The sequence below is a fragment of the Chelonia mydas genome, chromosome 3 (assembly GCF_015237465.2).
Source record: "Chelonia mydas isolate rCheMyd1 chromosome 3, rCheMyd1.pri.v2, whole genome shotgun sequence".
Lineage (NCBI taxonomy): Eukaryota > Metazoa > Chordata > Testudines > Cheloniidae > Chelonia > Chelonia mydas.
Genome location: NC_057851.1, coordinates 7,279,677 through 7,296,639, shown reverse-complemented (window position 1 = coordinate 7,296,639; position 16,963 = coordinate 7,279,677). Strand labels below are relative to the sequence as shown.

Genomic DNA, 16,963 nt, shown 5'->3' with positions numbered 1-16,963 from the left:
AAATCCGGACTGTCCTGATAAAATCGGGATGTTTGGTCACCCTATAATCATATGATTGCATTAGCAGGTAAGTATCTAAAGTTTAGCTGCCTCCTGCTTTAAAAGGCAAATTGCTGGGCTGGGGTGCTTTCTATAAACCGAATGTATCTCTTATTCTGAGCGTTTAGCTTGATTCTCAGTTTTACATTTCATTCTAATTCATGAAATCGACATGAAAAAGGCTAGCACTAACCTGCAGAGAAAACACTCTTATGATCTCCCACAGTTCAGCAGAATTTCAGTCTTCTGAGCAGCAAATCAGTTTTCTCCTATTGTGCTTATATTGTCTTAATAAAATGTGTGTTAAAGCTTATGTAAAAGGGAAAACCCAAGAAAAGGATAGAGCATCTACATGTACAGCACCCTTCCCCATAAAAGAACGAAAAATATATTTTAATTGACCATAACGTTTTCAGAAACTTTTCTGTAGTACATTTCACTCAGCAGTAGAAGGCTAGCCTTTGAGTCTGAAGCACCAGTAATTCAATCAAATTCCGCTTTCTCTAAATGCCACTTACGTTTCTGTTAGAACAGCCTCCTCAAGGGAGAGTGAAAGTCCCATCACTTGGGACATTTAAAACTAGATTGGGCAAAGCACTAGAAAATATCTTGAAAAGAAATAAAAAGAAAAAAGGTGGGTGAGACAACATCATAGGTCTCTAGATTATGAAAGGAATTTTTTAAAAATCTTGGCTTGCACTTTGGGGAAAAAAAAAAAATTGCTCACAGAGACCTACCTGTTATGCTCAGTCAGCATATGGCATATATCTCATCTTTTGTCAGAAGCCCCTTTCCCTATGGCACACCTTGATGGATGATTGATGGATCATGCCCATCACAACATGTGGTATACCTTATCCAGTGCACTAAATGCCCCAATAGCAACTATGTGGGTGAAACTAGACAATCACTATGCTCTTGAATGAAATGGAAAATGATAAAAGGCAAAAATAACACATCACCTGTGGTGAACACTTAGGTCAGCTATAGAGTAATCTATCAGCCCTCATCCTGAAAGGAAACCTGCACAACACTTTCAAAAGAGGAGCTTGGGAGCTTACATTCATTACTCTGCTAGATAGTACAAATCATGGACTGAACACAGACACTGTATTTATGGCTTATTAGAAAAATCTGTAATCCAGTAACCCTCTTTTTGTCCTGTGACTGCAGAGGTATTAATGGGCCACTGTACCTTGAATAGTCCCTTACAACATGTGCTAACTACTTATGCTAAACAATGTGTTTCACTTTGTATTTTGCTGTGATGCTGGGGGTACCTGTCCCAGACCTGAAGAAGAGGTTTGTTGGCTCCAGAGCTTGTCTCTCACCCACAGAAGTTGGTCTAATAAAAGATATTGCATCACCCACTTTGTCTATCTAAATCTGAAAACTCAAGGTAACTTTCCACTCCAGTGGATACTAATTTAGAACAGAAAACAAAAATAAACACCGGTGAGTTAGTAAATAGAATATGTACAAGTTTGCCTTCCTCATGCCGCACCCCCCCCCGCCCAAAAAAAAAAAGATTTAAAGACATCCTAATCTTTTAGAGTACATTTGTTGGCAAAAGTTATTGATCCATCATATATAGTAAACTGTACAGCCAAGAAATACATCACTAAAATGGGCTGTTAATCTCAGTGGTGCAGTTAATTTCATACTCTGAAAGTATGTGGCAGTGGCAGTATTGAGAGGGGAATGGCATTTGGAAACGGGGATATAAATGACAGTTTACTTAAAAATGCATGATTTATCAATCCTGAGTTAAGCCAAATAACTGTAAGAGACTTATAGATCATGGCTGTTTCATATTTCAAATCCTGACGTTCAAAAGGCAAATGACCATTCCTGTGATATAAATAATCTTTCAATAAATATTGGGGAATATATTTTCTTTGCTGGACGCTATTTTTTTATTAATGGAAGAAATGCACTGATAATCCCACCAGGTTTGTAAAACTGGCTATAAATCAACAAGCACCTGGCCAGCTCTGCAAATGTGCAGGGATTTGGATAAACCTGAGGTTTAGATAGTTCCAGAAGGCCATATGTCAGCATTATCAGCCCAGATGTTTTGAATACCATAACCCCATACTTGTCATCTTTTCAGGTTAACCAAGAAGGGGGGAAAGAACCATTTGAAATGGCCGGGCAATCTACAGAGGCAGAAAAGAACCAAGAAAAGATGCCCAAAGTGCCTTCACAGCAGCATACCGCAGACATTCAGGCACAGGACTCCCAAGAGGGGCCTCCAAGTCCCCTGAGTGAAGCCTCGAGTGGTTACTTTTCTCACAGTGTTTCAACAGCGACACTGTCTGAAGCGCTTGCTGCAGGGAACGAAGCGATTGTTCAGACAGGTAGTCAAACGTCTACAGTGAGCGACATCTCCCCACCCACCCCAGCTGTTCAGATAACTTCTGCTACTAAAATTTCAATGCAGACAGAGTGCACTTCAGAGGGCTACCCTGCTGTTAAAAGAGATAATCTAGCTGCTTCTGACCTCAGCGCTGCCCATGTGAGACCTAAGGACAGCAGCGATGTGAATGGTAATGAGCATCTAAAGTCCAAGTCCTGTGTCTCCCCTGTGACTCAGAGCGAAGAACTAGATGTTGCCTCTATAGCCATTGGTGCGAAAAGCTACGTTTCTACCTCCATCCCAAAGAAGGAGCTGCTGACAAAACAGTTAATGGCTTCAACAACTGGAGAGTCAGTGGGACAAGCTGCCAGGAAAAAGGACCACACAAAGTCCGCTGCTGCTTCAGAATCGAAAGCTTCCAAATCACAGCTTCAGCCTGACCTCTTGTCCCAGCCCAGCGCTACAGCCTCTCCATTCAAAATCCAAAAAGTCAGGACATCTGAGCTCAAGTCTTTTACATGTATGCTGGGGGGAGATTCTGGGTGCCCTTCAAGCACAGAGGAAGAGAAGGAGAGAGAAAAGAACCAGGTGACTGCACTAGGGTTGAGCCATAATGGTGAGGAGACAGCTGATGAAAAACTGGAAGCGGCTTCTGATTCTGAAGATGCCAGTGAAATCCCAGAATGGCTAAAAGAGGGAGAATATGTCATTGTCGGCATAAATAAGACAGGCACAATTAGATATGTTGGCCCAACTGACTTTCAAGAGGGAACATGGGTTGGTGTGGAACTCGATTTGCCTTCAGGTAAGATATGCTTTGTGGCAGGTTGCAATGTGATAAATACTAAACAGCTCTTGATATCCATTCATAACAGGCAGATTACGTATGACACCTGGGTGGACTCATGATCAGGGAAAATGTTTTAGGCTATGTAGATTAGATGTTCAAGAAAAAAGTCTTACCTTGATTACTGGAACCTCCCTCAGTCTGTCCCTAACTAACATGTGTCTGCCCAGAGTGCCCCGCCAATGTAGACTGTCTCTGCTCTCACCGCATAGCCCCACTCCTCAATAATTTATTGGTTTCTTGTGTCCTGATGAATCATTAAAACTGCTAATCCTCACCTTCGCCTGCAAAGCCCAATACTAACAATCTGTAAGTATATAAACTTATAAACCCCAAGGAAAGAAGAATTTTCTAGGGAGGCCCAGAGTGGGTGCGACAGGAGTCATGGGATGCAAATGAGCAAAGGAAAATTTGGACTAAATAGAAGATGAGATGTACATTAAACTGGATAATCTCTCCCAAGCTGTTTAAAACTGGACCACAAAAGCACACAATTATATATATACATGGAGTAATCATGCACCGAGCACCAGGGAGTAGACTCGATCATTTAATGGGGGAAGAAGAGGGGTGTTCAATTTCCAATCTGTACAAGTGCCGGTCAGTCGGGAGTAGCAATGTCTGACCTCCAGAGATGCTGCTGGTGATGCAAGCTTCTCTGTGAAGAAGAAAAGATGCTGCTCCTGCTGGAGGCCTGTTAATATGTGTAGGTCTCAAGCAGTTCTCAGTGTGTTGAGGATGTGGAACAGAGAAATGGTGGCCCCAGCGTGAGCGGTCTGAAAAAAATTAGATAAAGGTACAAGATAGGGGAATGGCAAGATAGGGGAATTCTACGCCAAGGTCCCAAACGTTTAGAATTTGCTTCCTCCTCCGCTCCATAACAGCTCCATTATTAGCCTTCAAGGTGCACCTTTTTCCCTTTACCCAAGAGGAGATGGATGTTGACTAGGGTGAGTGATGCTGGGAGAATTGACCACCATGTTTTAGTCTAATTTTTTGAAGTTTACTAAGGGCACCGCATGGGTGCTCTTTCTATAGATTGTAAACATACAAATAAACGTGCAGAATTGGTGTTACCAGTAGGCCACCTCCACCTCTGTCCTGTTTGATCTCTCCTTGCAAATTACCCACTTCCATCTTTTGCCAGTCATGGGAATTGTGGACCCTGACCATGCCTTTGTCCAGGAAGAGTGGAGTATCTAGGTTCCAGAACTTTACCCCCCATGTGGTTACCGCCTTGCTGCCTTTCTCCTATGAGAGTAGGCTGGGTGACGCTACCCTCTCTCGTCTCACAAGACACACAGCAGGTCTTTCAATAAATCAATGCTTACTTAAAAAGAAGAGGATTTCAAATAAAATATTTGTCTCAACATACCTGGATTCATGCTTGGTAAAAACTAAATTAGATAAGGCATTCTCGGCTTAAGTTTTACAGAAAAGACACACACAGCTTACATGTCCCAAAGAGCAATCTGTCGTTCTGACTTCTGTCAGTTATGAGAGTCCATGTGCCCCTGTTTATAAATTTTTTTTTTCCAGCTTCAATACCAAATGCTAGGGAGTTAACTTATTTCCCCTGCTCCCAATCAGTCTCTCATCTTCTTGAAGCTCTTGTACATTCACACATGGCTGGTGATTGTCTGCCTGACTGTCAGGGGAGAAGATTGTTTAGATTGCCCTATCCCCTGTATGTGGGGGAAATTTCATCTCATGTCTCCCATCTGTTGGAGTGTAGTTTATTTCTAAAGTAGGTTCACCTCTCTGTTATAAAATTTAATTTAAGAAATAGAAACAGAGGTTCGTATCTTGTCACAGTAAACCGTGGGTTGAGGAGAATGCTATATCCTCCACTTCAAGGGATTTCAGCACCCACAGCACAGGTACCCACCAGTGGCAAAGTGGTCTGGCACTAGAGCGCTTAGGATGAGGGGAAACTGTCAAGACAAAAGGGTGAAGCATGTGCTATGTAAGGATGCTTCTGATGATCAATAATAGTTCTTGGCAAATGGAACCTATTGGTTTACAAAGATAATAGTGATTTGTCCAGGTTTCTGGAACAGAGCATTTTGGAGCTACATTGCAATGACCTGTGTAGTGGACAGATTGAAATGGAGAGGGTGGATATGGCACCAGCAATAATAAAATGAAATAGCCTGATGTTTAGAGGTGCTAAGGTACGGTACCTACAGCTCCCTTTGACTTCTGTCTATCCTGAAAATCAGGCCACAACACAAAGGTTTTTTTCCTCCTCCCAGATCTGTTTTTTTTGTCACTGGATTATGATTGTGCTTCTGCACAGAATATTTAAACATCTGGTAAGTTTAAAGAATTCCTTTCAATAGATGGTGGAAGCTAGAAAAAGGCTAATGGGCCCATTCAGTTCCATACTGATTATCTCCAGAAAATTGACACCCGGCATTCATTTCTACCTGATTTCATGAGTTTTGTGTGTTGGCTCATAACTCGGTTTTATTGGGTGTGCCATGGAGTGAAGGTCAATTTATGGAATCCTTTCTGATCACTGCTACAATGACATACAGATGACTCCAGTGATTCTTTAAAATGAGGAGTAGTCATAAGTAAATATATCCACAAGGGCGAAATTCCTCTTGTAGCATCTTTCTTTTTCTTGTTAAAGGTAAGAATGATGGCTCCATTGGGGGAAGGCAATACTTCAAATGCAACCCAGGCTATGGGCTCCTCGTGAAACCAAACAGAGTGAAAAAAGCCACTGGAGCAGCAAGACGGCGGAGCGCTGGGCTTAGGTTGCAAGGGGGAGCTACACCCGAGAACCGGAAGAACAACAATTTCTCAGGCTCAGCTTCCAACCTGACATCACTGACAGCCCTTGCCAAAATGGAAGGATCTGCTCTCCGACCCGAGAAGATCCAGAAGAATGCAGAGAATAGGAAATCTTGGGCTAACTGAAAGAGGCTTACAGACCCCACAAGCTGATTCGAAAATCGCTTGTGAAGCTGTTGCCAAAGTGGATGTGCTCGCAACATTAAACCAGCCTGGTAAACTTAGCTCTGGCAAACACTAAAGGAGGGGTTTTTCTCTACTTTTGTTGCTGATATGTTAAATCTTTGCCTTGTCATGGTGATGGATCTGTGTGTTTAGGCTCCTGAGACAAATTGGGACACTTCATTGTGTGGCTTATTTCAAATAGTGAAGGTTGTGGGTGGGGGTTTAATGGTGCTGCTTTTAAGTCATTCACAGAATGAACGGCCAGATCAGTTCAAAATATTTTATGAGTTTCCAGCAGCTGCGAAAAATTAACTGGAGCGATTTTCCCAACCCACAACATCTATACTTCCTTAAACATGGTTGGCCGTTCTGAAAACGTCAAAATGCAGCATGCAAGGCTCCATCCTTGCATGAGCTGTGTCTGTATCAGGCAATAATGAGAAACGGATACAGTTATAAAGAAGAAAGAAGTTGTTATATTGAGAAGGAAACAGAACAAAAATAATCAACTTGATTACATGACCTGGAATGAGTGCCTATCTTGAATAATGTACGTGTCTTTCTACTCTTATTGAAATCAGTGGGATTCCACCCAATCAGTGGCTTTTGATCACTGTTTTTTAAAGGCATATTCAAATTTAGTTAACCCACTAAATAGATTATAGTTATTATTTTAACAGGACACAGAATCTGTTCACCTTCCTTTCCTCCCTGGACACACTGTGGAATATTGCTCTCCTTGTTTCTTTAGTTTGTCTTCAGGATTTTTGCAAAGATATCAGCGGTCTCTAAAGTGCTACAGAATTTATAACAGCTTTTTCCAGTTCTGTCTGTACTGTCTGTTGGTGACGTACTCACAAAGAGAGATGTGGCATCATGCACAACCTTCACTGGCATTTGCATTTTACCAGATTTCATAAAGTGAAGGCTTGTTGTTCCCACACTGAAATGATCCAGTTGTATTTATTTTTATTTATTGTGTTAAGAAATATGAAATACTTGCGCTTCACAATCGCCCACTGCCTGCCATTGCACATAGGCGCTCTACTTAGCGTCATACTGAATAGCCTCCCTTTTGGAAAGGCTCCTGCCTAGCCAGCAAAACCCTCTTGAGATTGCTCCTAAAATCACTTTATTGGAAGGGTTGCACATTCTTCCTCAAAACTAACATTTTTTCTGGAGGGTGGAAGAACTGGGCTGGCTTTTGTTGTTTTTAAACTTGATTTTATCTTTGGTGACCTTCGCTAGTTTTTAATTTCCTGTGGCATATATAGATATTTTCTAACAAATTACGTAAAGAAAAAAATAAGACTTAATTGTACAGTATATACAGAGCTTCTTATACCTTGGTTAGTAAACATTGGGGGACTAGAAATGTTGAGCAGTAGATGTTTATAATCTATGTAAGGAACATTCAGGATGCTAAATTAATGGTCAAAACTTAATATGTATCCAGCCTCTGCCCATGCTGCACAGGTGTGTCTAAGTGCCTTAGCCATCTGGTTCAGGTATCCAAGGGAAAGATACATTGTCATCAAAGTAAACTTTAAAGGAGGTAGGGATGCTTAGTGAAGGAGATAATTATGCTGATTGACTGTAATTAATATCAATTTATGCAGAAGGAGTAAAAATTAAAATAGAAACTAATCAGTAGTTGGAATAAAATTTGGAATGGGACAGAATACAGCATTCTAAATACTGCCAAGCATTAGTACATTCCTATCAGCATTGTGTAGTTCTGCTCTTTTCTAAGTTTTCGTAAAGTAATTTAAATGTACAGGCAGGTTTGTACGATTTTCATAAATGTACAACTTTTCTCTTCCCCTGCACAAAGCTGCAACACGGGTTGTCAGAGAGGGGTTTGCCACCCACTAGACTAGTCTTGGAAGGCTTTTTATATTTCTCTCCTTTCAAGCCTCAAAACATGGGGAAATTAGCAACAAAGACTGGAGAAGCTAAATCCTGAATTTAATTTTAGGAATAATTCTTTTTCATAAACATGCTACCTGCAACAACAACAGAATTTATTTTATTAAGCAGTTTTATAATACTCAGCAATGAGATACTACACACTAACCAATAAAAACAACGAGGAGTACTTAATTTATTTGGGCGTAAGCTTTCATGGGCTAAAACCCACTTCATCAGATGCATGGAGTGGAAAATACAGTAGGCAGGTATATATACACCGTACAGGAAAAGATGGGAGTTGCCTTACCAAGTGGGGGGTCAGTGCTAACGAGACAATTCAATTAAAGTGGAAGTGGGCTCTTCTCAACAGTAGAATACCAAGGGAGGAAAAATCACTTTTGTAGTGGCAATGAGGCCAATGTAATCAGGGTGGCCCATTTCAGACAGTTGACAAGAAGTTGTGAGTAACAGTAGGGGGAAATTAGTTTTTGTAATTACCCATCCACTTCCAGTCTTTATTCTGTCCTAATTTGATGGTGTCCAGTTTGCACTTTGGTGATATATGCCATCATGTGCCAGCAATGCCCCTCTGCCACGTACATTGGCCAGACCAGACAGTCTCTACGCAAAAGAATAAATGGACACAAATCAGACGTCAAGCATTATAACATTCAAAAACCAGTCGGAGAACACTTCAATCTCCCTGGACACTCAATAACAGACTTAAAAGTGGCAATTCTTCAAAAACAGACTCCCATGAGAAACTGCAGAACTGGAATTAATTTGCAAACTGGACACGATCAAATTAGGCCTGAATAAAGACTGGGAGTGGATGGGTCACTACAAAAACTAATTTCCCCATACTGTTACTCACAACTTCTTGTCAACTGTTTGAAATGGGCCACCCTGATTACTTTAGTCTCATTACCACTACAAAAGTGATTCCTCCCTGGGTATTCTACTGTCGAGAAGAGCCCACTTCCACTTTAATTGCATTGTCTCATTAGTACTGACCCCCCACTTGGTAAGGCAACTCCCATCTTTTCCTGTACTGTGTATATATACCTGCTTACTGTATTTTCCGCTCCATGCATCTGATGAAGTGGGTGTTAGCCCACAAAAGCTTATGCCCAAATAAATTTGTTAGTCTCTAAGGTGCCACAAGTACTCCTCGTTGTTTTTGCTGATACAGACTAACATGGCTACCGCTCTGAAACCTACACTAACTAATGTAACTTCTCATAATACTGCCTGGCATTATAAAACTTCTCTACACTCATTTTTTCCAAATGAGCTTCACTTTTATTTTTCCAATATGGGTACAGATGGCTGGCTAATGTGAAGCATCCTCTTGACTTCGCTTTTATTAATCTCACCATTTCATTTATTGAATTTGGGAAAATCCTAACTTGTCCTTTTTATTGGTCCCTTATTTGGAGCATACAGTGTTGTGAATGGTAGAGCCATGTTTTCTGTTAATCCCTATGCCCCCCCCTTTTCTCTTGCACCATCATATATTACCAGCAGGGTCTGTCTTCGTGAAGAGTGTATATGTTAAATGATTGATCTTTGTAGATTTGATCCAGTGCTTTCACTAGTATTTGGGGACCAAGCAAAGGGGAGCTGGATTAATATTTCATTATTTATTTTACCTAGTATGCATTCCTTTTTGGCCATGTTCACATTGTGATTGTGTAAACACTTCAGCCCGTGAGTAAAGGATCAGGGTCTAGGGTGGAAACTCTGCCACCCACTAGAGCTTTGGCCTGGTTACCTAACCTGTATAAACAGGATATTTTTCCTAATCATGTTATGAAACCATGCTACAAAATATCAGTAGGGTTATACAATAGCATAATTTGGCTAACAAGAAAGAAATTGTGCTAGCACAGTGTGCTTTAAACATAGCTGTTGCTAGCATATATTCAGCCTACTTTGGACAAGGCCTTACACCAGTTTTAGGAATGCACAGAGAGCTCTCCTCAGTAATTCATCTTGAATAAGGAAGCTGTGTTTTAGTGATGGACCATCTCAGACTTCAGTAGATGGTTAGTATGAAATCCTGGCTCCAGTGAAGTCAATAGTAAAACATCCATTGACTTCAATGGAACCAGGATTTCACCCATAGATTTTTTTGTATATAGATCTAGATAAATATAGATCTATCTTCACCATCCTGATGTTTGAATTTTTCAATTCCACTGCAGTCCCTACCCCCAAAACTCTAATCCATTTGAGCTTTTTCCTACCCAGATCATTTCCATCTTACAACTGCAGTTATAAGTTCTTTTTTAAAAAAATCAAGGAGAGGCTCTTACCAGAAGCTCTCAAACTCCATTATCCTCCTCCTGTTGACATTCCTCAAGCAGCCTGTTTGTGCTAATGTTAGTTCCTAAATCTTATTATAGTGAATACAGTTTTTCACTCAAAGAGTTTGAGGTCAGTGCTCTGTCCACCCTCCCGTTGGCCAAGCATACCCTAAAAAAATCATGAAAGCAATAAAAAAAAAACCTTATTAAATTGTGCTGGAACAGTTTGTAGTTGAGGCTGGTTGCATTAATAACTTTATACACATTTTTGGAAGACTTTCATGCACTTTACACAGGAAAAAAGGAATGGCTCCTGCATTAAACATCTGTAGCAAATATTTGCTCTCGTGTATCTGCTACATTTTTAAGTTTTCTTTTTAAATTCAATAGGTCTGCTTTGAATGATTTGGGGTTTCTATAAATTGTAAAGCATATATAAGATTTCAAAGAGAATAGAAAGTGTAATGGTCTAAATGTGTGGTAACCACTAGATAGATCCTTTTATTGCACATGGTACAATGTTTTATGCAGTTGAAATGTGTTGTTTTTGTCCCATGTCAGGCGTAAGAATCCTTGTGTTTTTTTAAAACAAAGCCAAGACTTTCTACTGTGTTATTTAGAAGATATCAGACCTCAGCTGTCCCACGGTGTCTTGACCTTTTCCTTGTTGAAATATCACCTTTGGATTCTTGAACGCCTTGATTCACATTGATTGTAATGGGTGTTCTGTTCATGGAAAAGTGAATGGAGATAAGTTTGTGTTCAGTAGTGTAGCCACAGAGTCCTTAAGAGCAGGTAGAATTTGTCAGTGACTCAGAACTGGGTTGTATCCCATTCTATACCTGCTGCTCATCAGGAAACAAATGCACTCAGTCGCTGACTTCAAAATGTTCAACACCTTTTTCTTTTGTTATGTATGAATCAAGAATCCAGCTTGGGTTATTACATATCAGACAGGCAAATTTATATGACATAAAAACTTTTTGTGTGATGGGCTCAGTGGGGGCTGAGAAAAGCTTCCATGAGATCTTGTGTTGCCATTACACTGGTACTGTTAGTTCTTTGCACAAAACTATGTATTTAAACAGTGCCTTATCCTTGGGTCAGTCTTTACCGAATTCAGTGGGGGGGGGCTAGGCTTATACTAGCCTGAAGCATTTGTGTGTAGCTTTTCAGTAATTTAAAATGACAGTTTAAAGTAAATGTGTAGGTGATTCACACTATAGGATGCAAACTGCTTGATCAGCTGTGATTGCAAACAGGTGTCTTGCTCCAGTCTGCTTTTTCCTTATTCATCTTTTTGTTCTCTAAACTTCCTCTCCCACTACATGCATTTGGTTCTGCTGTCCACCTTGCTCGAACCCACACACCCCACCAAAGAAAACCTCAGATATCACTGACTGACTGAATACAAGCTGGTTGGAGCCAGTGACACACACAAAACGTTCTTCTGTGCTTTGGGGGTGGCTCTGAAACTAGCAGCTCCCCACTCCTAATTTCTCACTTGTAGAGTCCCTGAGTCTGATTCTAGCAGCTGCTACCTGTTCAGACCACAAAATCATTGAGAGGTTCTGATTTGAGTCTAGTGCTGGATCATCCCACACTGCGTGCCAGTTGGGTCTCTGACATCACAGCCATGCACCAACTTCCACTGGTGCATAGCTGAGACCTCCTCTCTAAGGCCATGTCTAGGAACACTTTTCCTGAATAAGTATACTGGTCTGCTGTCTCGGCAAAGTGCTCCTAGCCTGGACACAGTTTATACTGGCAAAACTACACCTCTGCCCCTCCCTGAGCAGAACAAGCTGTACTAGCATGAGCACAGAATTGGCAGTGTAACTGCATCTACACTAAGGGCTTTTGCCAGCACCGCTATGTTGATCAAGGGCCACACCTCTGAGCAACATAACTAGACTTCTGCCGGTATAGGCAAGTCTCTTGTAGCCATCACCAGTGTACTCCCTGCACCCATTATGTTAAACAGATGAAGAAAATATACTGGGGTAAATTGGATTATGGAGACAGGCAAGGGGGAGAGGAAGTTGAAGCACCTGTGGGAAGTGAAAAGAGATTGGGATGTTGGAGGAGGTGTGTGAAGTGTAAGCAATTCACTTCCTTTCCTCCTTCCCCCACAAGTGCCAAGCTGCTCTTTCAGTCTCTAGGTCTTGTGACTAAAGTTGCTCTCAACTCCCATCCTATTCTGGTTGAAGACTCCATTGGTACCTGTTTAAATATTCCAAATCTAGCTCTTATAATGGAGTGGATGAAAGTGGCTGTTGGGCCACAAACTGCTGAAAGGGCAGAGTTGTAGAGAGCTCCCCATGAGTAGGGGAAACCTAGAAAAAATACTATAAATATCCAAATAGTAGGGAAAGGTCATTTTACAGCCATTTCCCTACTATTTTCTTTGATTGGGAGCTTTTTTTTTCTTAATAGAATACATTGTATGACACCCTTTCCCGCTGCTGACTTTTAAGGCATTAATACATGCATCTTACTCTCAGCAATAATGGTTAAGTTATGAATTAGTGGGCTACTGCTACACTTCAAGGGTGGCTGAAGACCTTCTGTCTTCAGTACGTTTTCAGTCCTGTCCTTCCAACACACCCAAGGCATGTGCCGGTAGCTGACTAATGCAAACCATGGTGTGGCTTGTTACAGTCAAAGTACCTTTTGCTTTGTTATCAACACTAACATTTGAAATGTCTTGGGAGAGCCTTTTGAAATTTGTCTTTCTGTTGATTTTTGTAAATGCAGTGTGTCTGTATATAAAGAGTGGCTATTTAGACTGTGGATTAAGTGTTGATCAATATACTTTAAATGAGCTAAAATCCAAAGATACTTTGTAATGAACTGTAAAGTTTTTAATTTTGTTGTACAATACTAAATGACTGTAATAGTGTATCATACATGCAATGCGACCTACAGTATCTAAATAAACACCTTCTCTAGAGCTGAGAAGTCCTCTGCTATTTTTTTTGGAAGTACCATCAAAGAGTTTGAAAGCCACAAAGCTAGAATTTATTTAGCTTATTTAGATTTATACACATCAATTAAAAAGGAGAACCCCTATTCCTTCCTCTAGGTGCATCTCTGCACTTCTTATGGCTACATATTTTAGAATTGTCAAGATATTTGCTATTTTCAGACCACTTTATAATTGTTATACTTTACAAAACCTCATGAGCATATAAGGTCCATTTTACAGATGGGAAAACTGAGACACCGAAGGCCTGATTCTGCAAAGCAGATGTTTTAAGTGGTTTCCTGAATTGGGCCATTAAGTGACTTGTGTAAGTTAACAGAGCAAGTGAATGAACGAAGATGAGACGCGCTGTCAAAATATCAGCTCTCGGCCACAATGCCAGCTTCCATCACCACTTGTTAAATTTTCAAACAACCACCCTCGTGCTTGGGAGAACACCCGGTAAACATCCACATAGCTACCTCATTGTCCTCCTTCAAGTCCCTCCTTAAAACTCTCCTTTACCAGGATGCCTGCAAAAAATTTGACAGACGTTAAGCTGCTGGTGTGCTGATAGATCACTGCCTATCATGCTGACCAGTAACGTTTCCTTGTACTCCCGTCTGTCTGTCTCCATCTATTGTCTTACACTTAGATTGTGAACTCTTTGGAGCAGGAACTGTCTTTGTTCTGTGTCCTGCTCCATGAGTATGGCTCTTAAGTGCTCTAGCAATTCAAATAATGGAATGCAGAAATTCTCACTCCAAGTTCCCCTGCTTTAACCTCTAGACACGGGGCTGAATCCACAAAGAGATTTAGGCACCCAACTGCCACTTTAGATGTTTAAATGCAACAGTTAGGCCCTTCTGAGATCCTCAAAAACCTCACTCAGCCACTGCCTAACCTGGGAGGCAACTAAAATCCCAAGCCACCACGTGTGGATGGGCATGTGCAAAAAGTGCCTACGTCTTGATGCTGCTCATCCTGCTAGCCATGGCAGGATTCTCGAACTAGGCAGCTCTTGCCTATCCCACCTATGGGCCCCAACGGGAGCAGACCATGTACAAAAGACAGCTGGGGGCAATCAGATCAGAATTATTTGGGGGGTGGGGGAAGAGATCAGACTATCCCACGGCTGAGGGGTTAGGGCACTCACCTGGGAGGTGGGAGACCTGGGTTCAAGTCTCTGCTCGTATCAGGCAGAGGGTGGGATTTGAAAACAGGTCTCCTGGGTTCATAGATTCCAAGGCCAAAAGGGACCACAGTGATTATCCAGTCTGACCTCCTGTATAGCACTGTCCATCGTGCCATAACTGCTGGGATATGGGCTATAACGGGGTGGGCATCTCTGCTTTTTCTTGAGAAAGGGCTGACCTGGTTTAGGCGCCTAACTCCAAGAGAGAGTTCACGGCTGAGAATCCCAAGTTGCGATAGGCACCTCCGTCGGGCCCAGAGTTAGTAGCTGCATAAGCCACACCCCCCTCCTAAGCATTTCTTACTGGCTAGTTTAGGCCAGTGGTTCTCAACTGGTGTACGCGTACCCTGGGGGTACACAGAGGCCTTCCCAGGAGGTACATCAAGTCATTAGATATTTGCCTAGTTTTACAACCGGCTTCATAAAAAGCACTAGCCAAGTCAGTACGAACTAAAATTTCATACAGCCAATTACTTGCTTATGCTGCTCTATATGATCTACACTGAAGTGAAAGGACAATATTTTTATTCCAATTGATTTATTTGATAACTACATGGTAAAAATTAAAAAGTCAGCAATTTTTCAGTAACCGTGTGCTGTGACACTTGTGTTGTCTTTTTATGTCTGGTTTTGTAAGCAAGTAGTTTTTAAGTGAGATGAAACTTGGGGTACACAAGACCAATCAGACTCCTGAAAGGGGTACAGTAGTCTGGAAAGGTTGAGAGCCACTGGTTTAGGCAGCTCCCCACACAGCAAGCTGGCTTCTGTGAATCCCATTCTTACATGCCTGTCTTTCCCTATACATTGTATAGGGAGCCTGGACAATTAACTCGGGGCTGTGTATTCCACTGGGCGGTAGGGTGCCTAAAGGTTAGATAGGGCAATGCTTCAATGTATTCTCTCCCAAAGGGGCTGTGTGCATTTGGAAATATCGCCTCGTTCACAGCTGAAATCGCCTGCCTTTAAGTGCCCTTTAACAGAAAACTAAAGAGAATAAATAAGAAAATTGTTTCAGAATTTTTGGAGACTGTTCAGGTTGAGTCGGGCATAACCTCTGTGTTAAGTGGCAGAGATGTCCTCAAACCAAGCCATTAATTAAAGCCAGTCTGCCTGTGCTGCTTACACACGCTAACGAGCTTGTTAGGAGCGATGTTTGAATCAGAAAATACAGAACTGCAGAATGCTAGGGTGCCTCCAAATAACGGAAGTCACAGTAAAGTATAAGGGGCGATGATCCTATTTCACTCTCTGGACCACCGAAGCAATGGGCAGTTCCAATCTGGGATGCTAAAATTACACGTGTTCTGTACAGTGGGTTCTACTCGGAAATGGAGTCCAGGCAAACAGACAAGACAGCTGGGATATTAAGGTGCAGGACTGTTTCCCTGCCCCCAGAATAAAAGCTTCATATAACCTTTTTTGGGGGTGCAGGGGTGCCTTTCTCCCTGCTTTGTAGGTGTACCTTTTACATTATCCTTGATCATCTCACTATTTGGAAATTAATACCTCTGTGAGGTGAGTGCTTGCTTTCTTTACTGCTCTTTGGTATGACCTCGTGCAAGATTTGTTACTAATCTGTCTTTATATTTGCCTGATTGGTCTGTGGGAGGGGAGGAGAAGGGGTGGGTCAGTTTGTTTTATATTTGGGTTTTATTATAGAGAATTTAAACTATTTTCAATAGACATCTTTTATGGATGGATCAATTGAATTATTTGAATTGAAGTAAAAGTCAGCACATTTAAAACTGATGACATTTTTCACAAAATTTATGTTTTGCTGATTCTGAGGAGCCCCAGTCATGAACCAGAATCCCATTGTGCTAGGCACTGTACAGTCACGGGGAGGAGGGGGGTGGGGAAGGGGTGGGAAGATGGGTCCTGCTCTGAAGAGCTTCCAAGCTATAATCAGAATAATCTGATCTAACTATTATCTGCATTTCACATATGGGGCCACTAAGGCACAGAAGTGAAGTGACTTGTCCCAACTCATGCAGCAAGTCTGTAGCAGAGAGCACACCTGTCAGCTCTTGTGCTTTATCCACACTCCCTTCCTGTTACCTTTGCAGTGGAAATCGCCGTCACAAGACATTGCTGAGATACCACACGTAGGCTTTGAAAAATAGACATTTAGATGAGTAAATCGATAGTGTAACTACAGGTACTATTCATCCAGTTAGATTTATACAGAGAATAAAAGGCGCCTCTCCAAGGCTGTAGACACAAAACCAAACCAAATTGAACTGCCTGCAGAACATCCCATTCTTCTCCCCCTCCTCGAATCTGGTTCTTCTCAAAGGCCCACCTCTGAAGCAGCCTGTGTAAATTGATGTGTCTTGCAGCATACTCTGAAGGTCAGTCGGCTCAGTCTATT

The 16,963-nt window shown here is 41.6% G+C and overlaps 1 protein-coding gene across 3 annotated transcripts in view; it reads left to right on the top strand.

The window, feature by feature from the left end:
• KIF13B (kinesin family member 13B) overlaps positions 1–13,385 on the top strand; it is a 211,656-nt gene extending 198,271 nt beyond the window's left edge. For all 3 annotated transcript variants that reach the window (XM_037893849.2, XM_037893848.2, XM_037893850.2), the window contains 2 exons: positions 2,153–3,203; positions 5,884–13,385. In XM_037893849.2, the coding sequence (XP_037749777.1) occupies positions 2,153–3,203; positions 5,884–6,173 (1,341 nt within the window). In that variant the 3' untranslated portion in view covers positions 6,174–13,385. The remainder of the gene's footprint in view (positions 1–2,152; positions 3,204–5,883) is intronic.
• Positions 13,386–16,963: the final 3,578 nt, after the last annotated feature.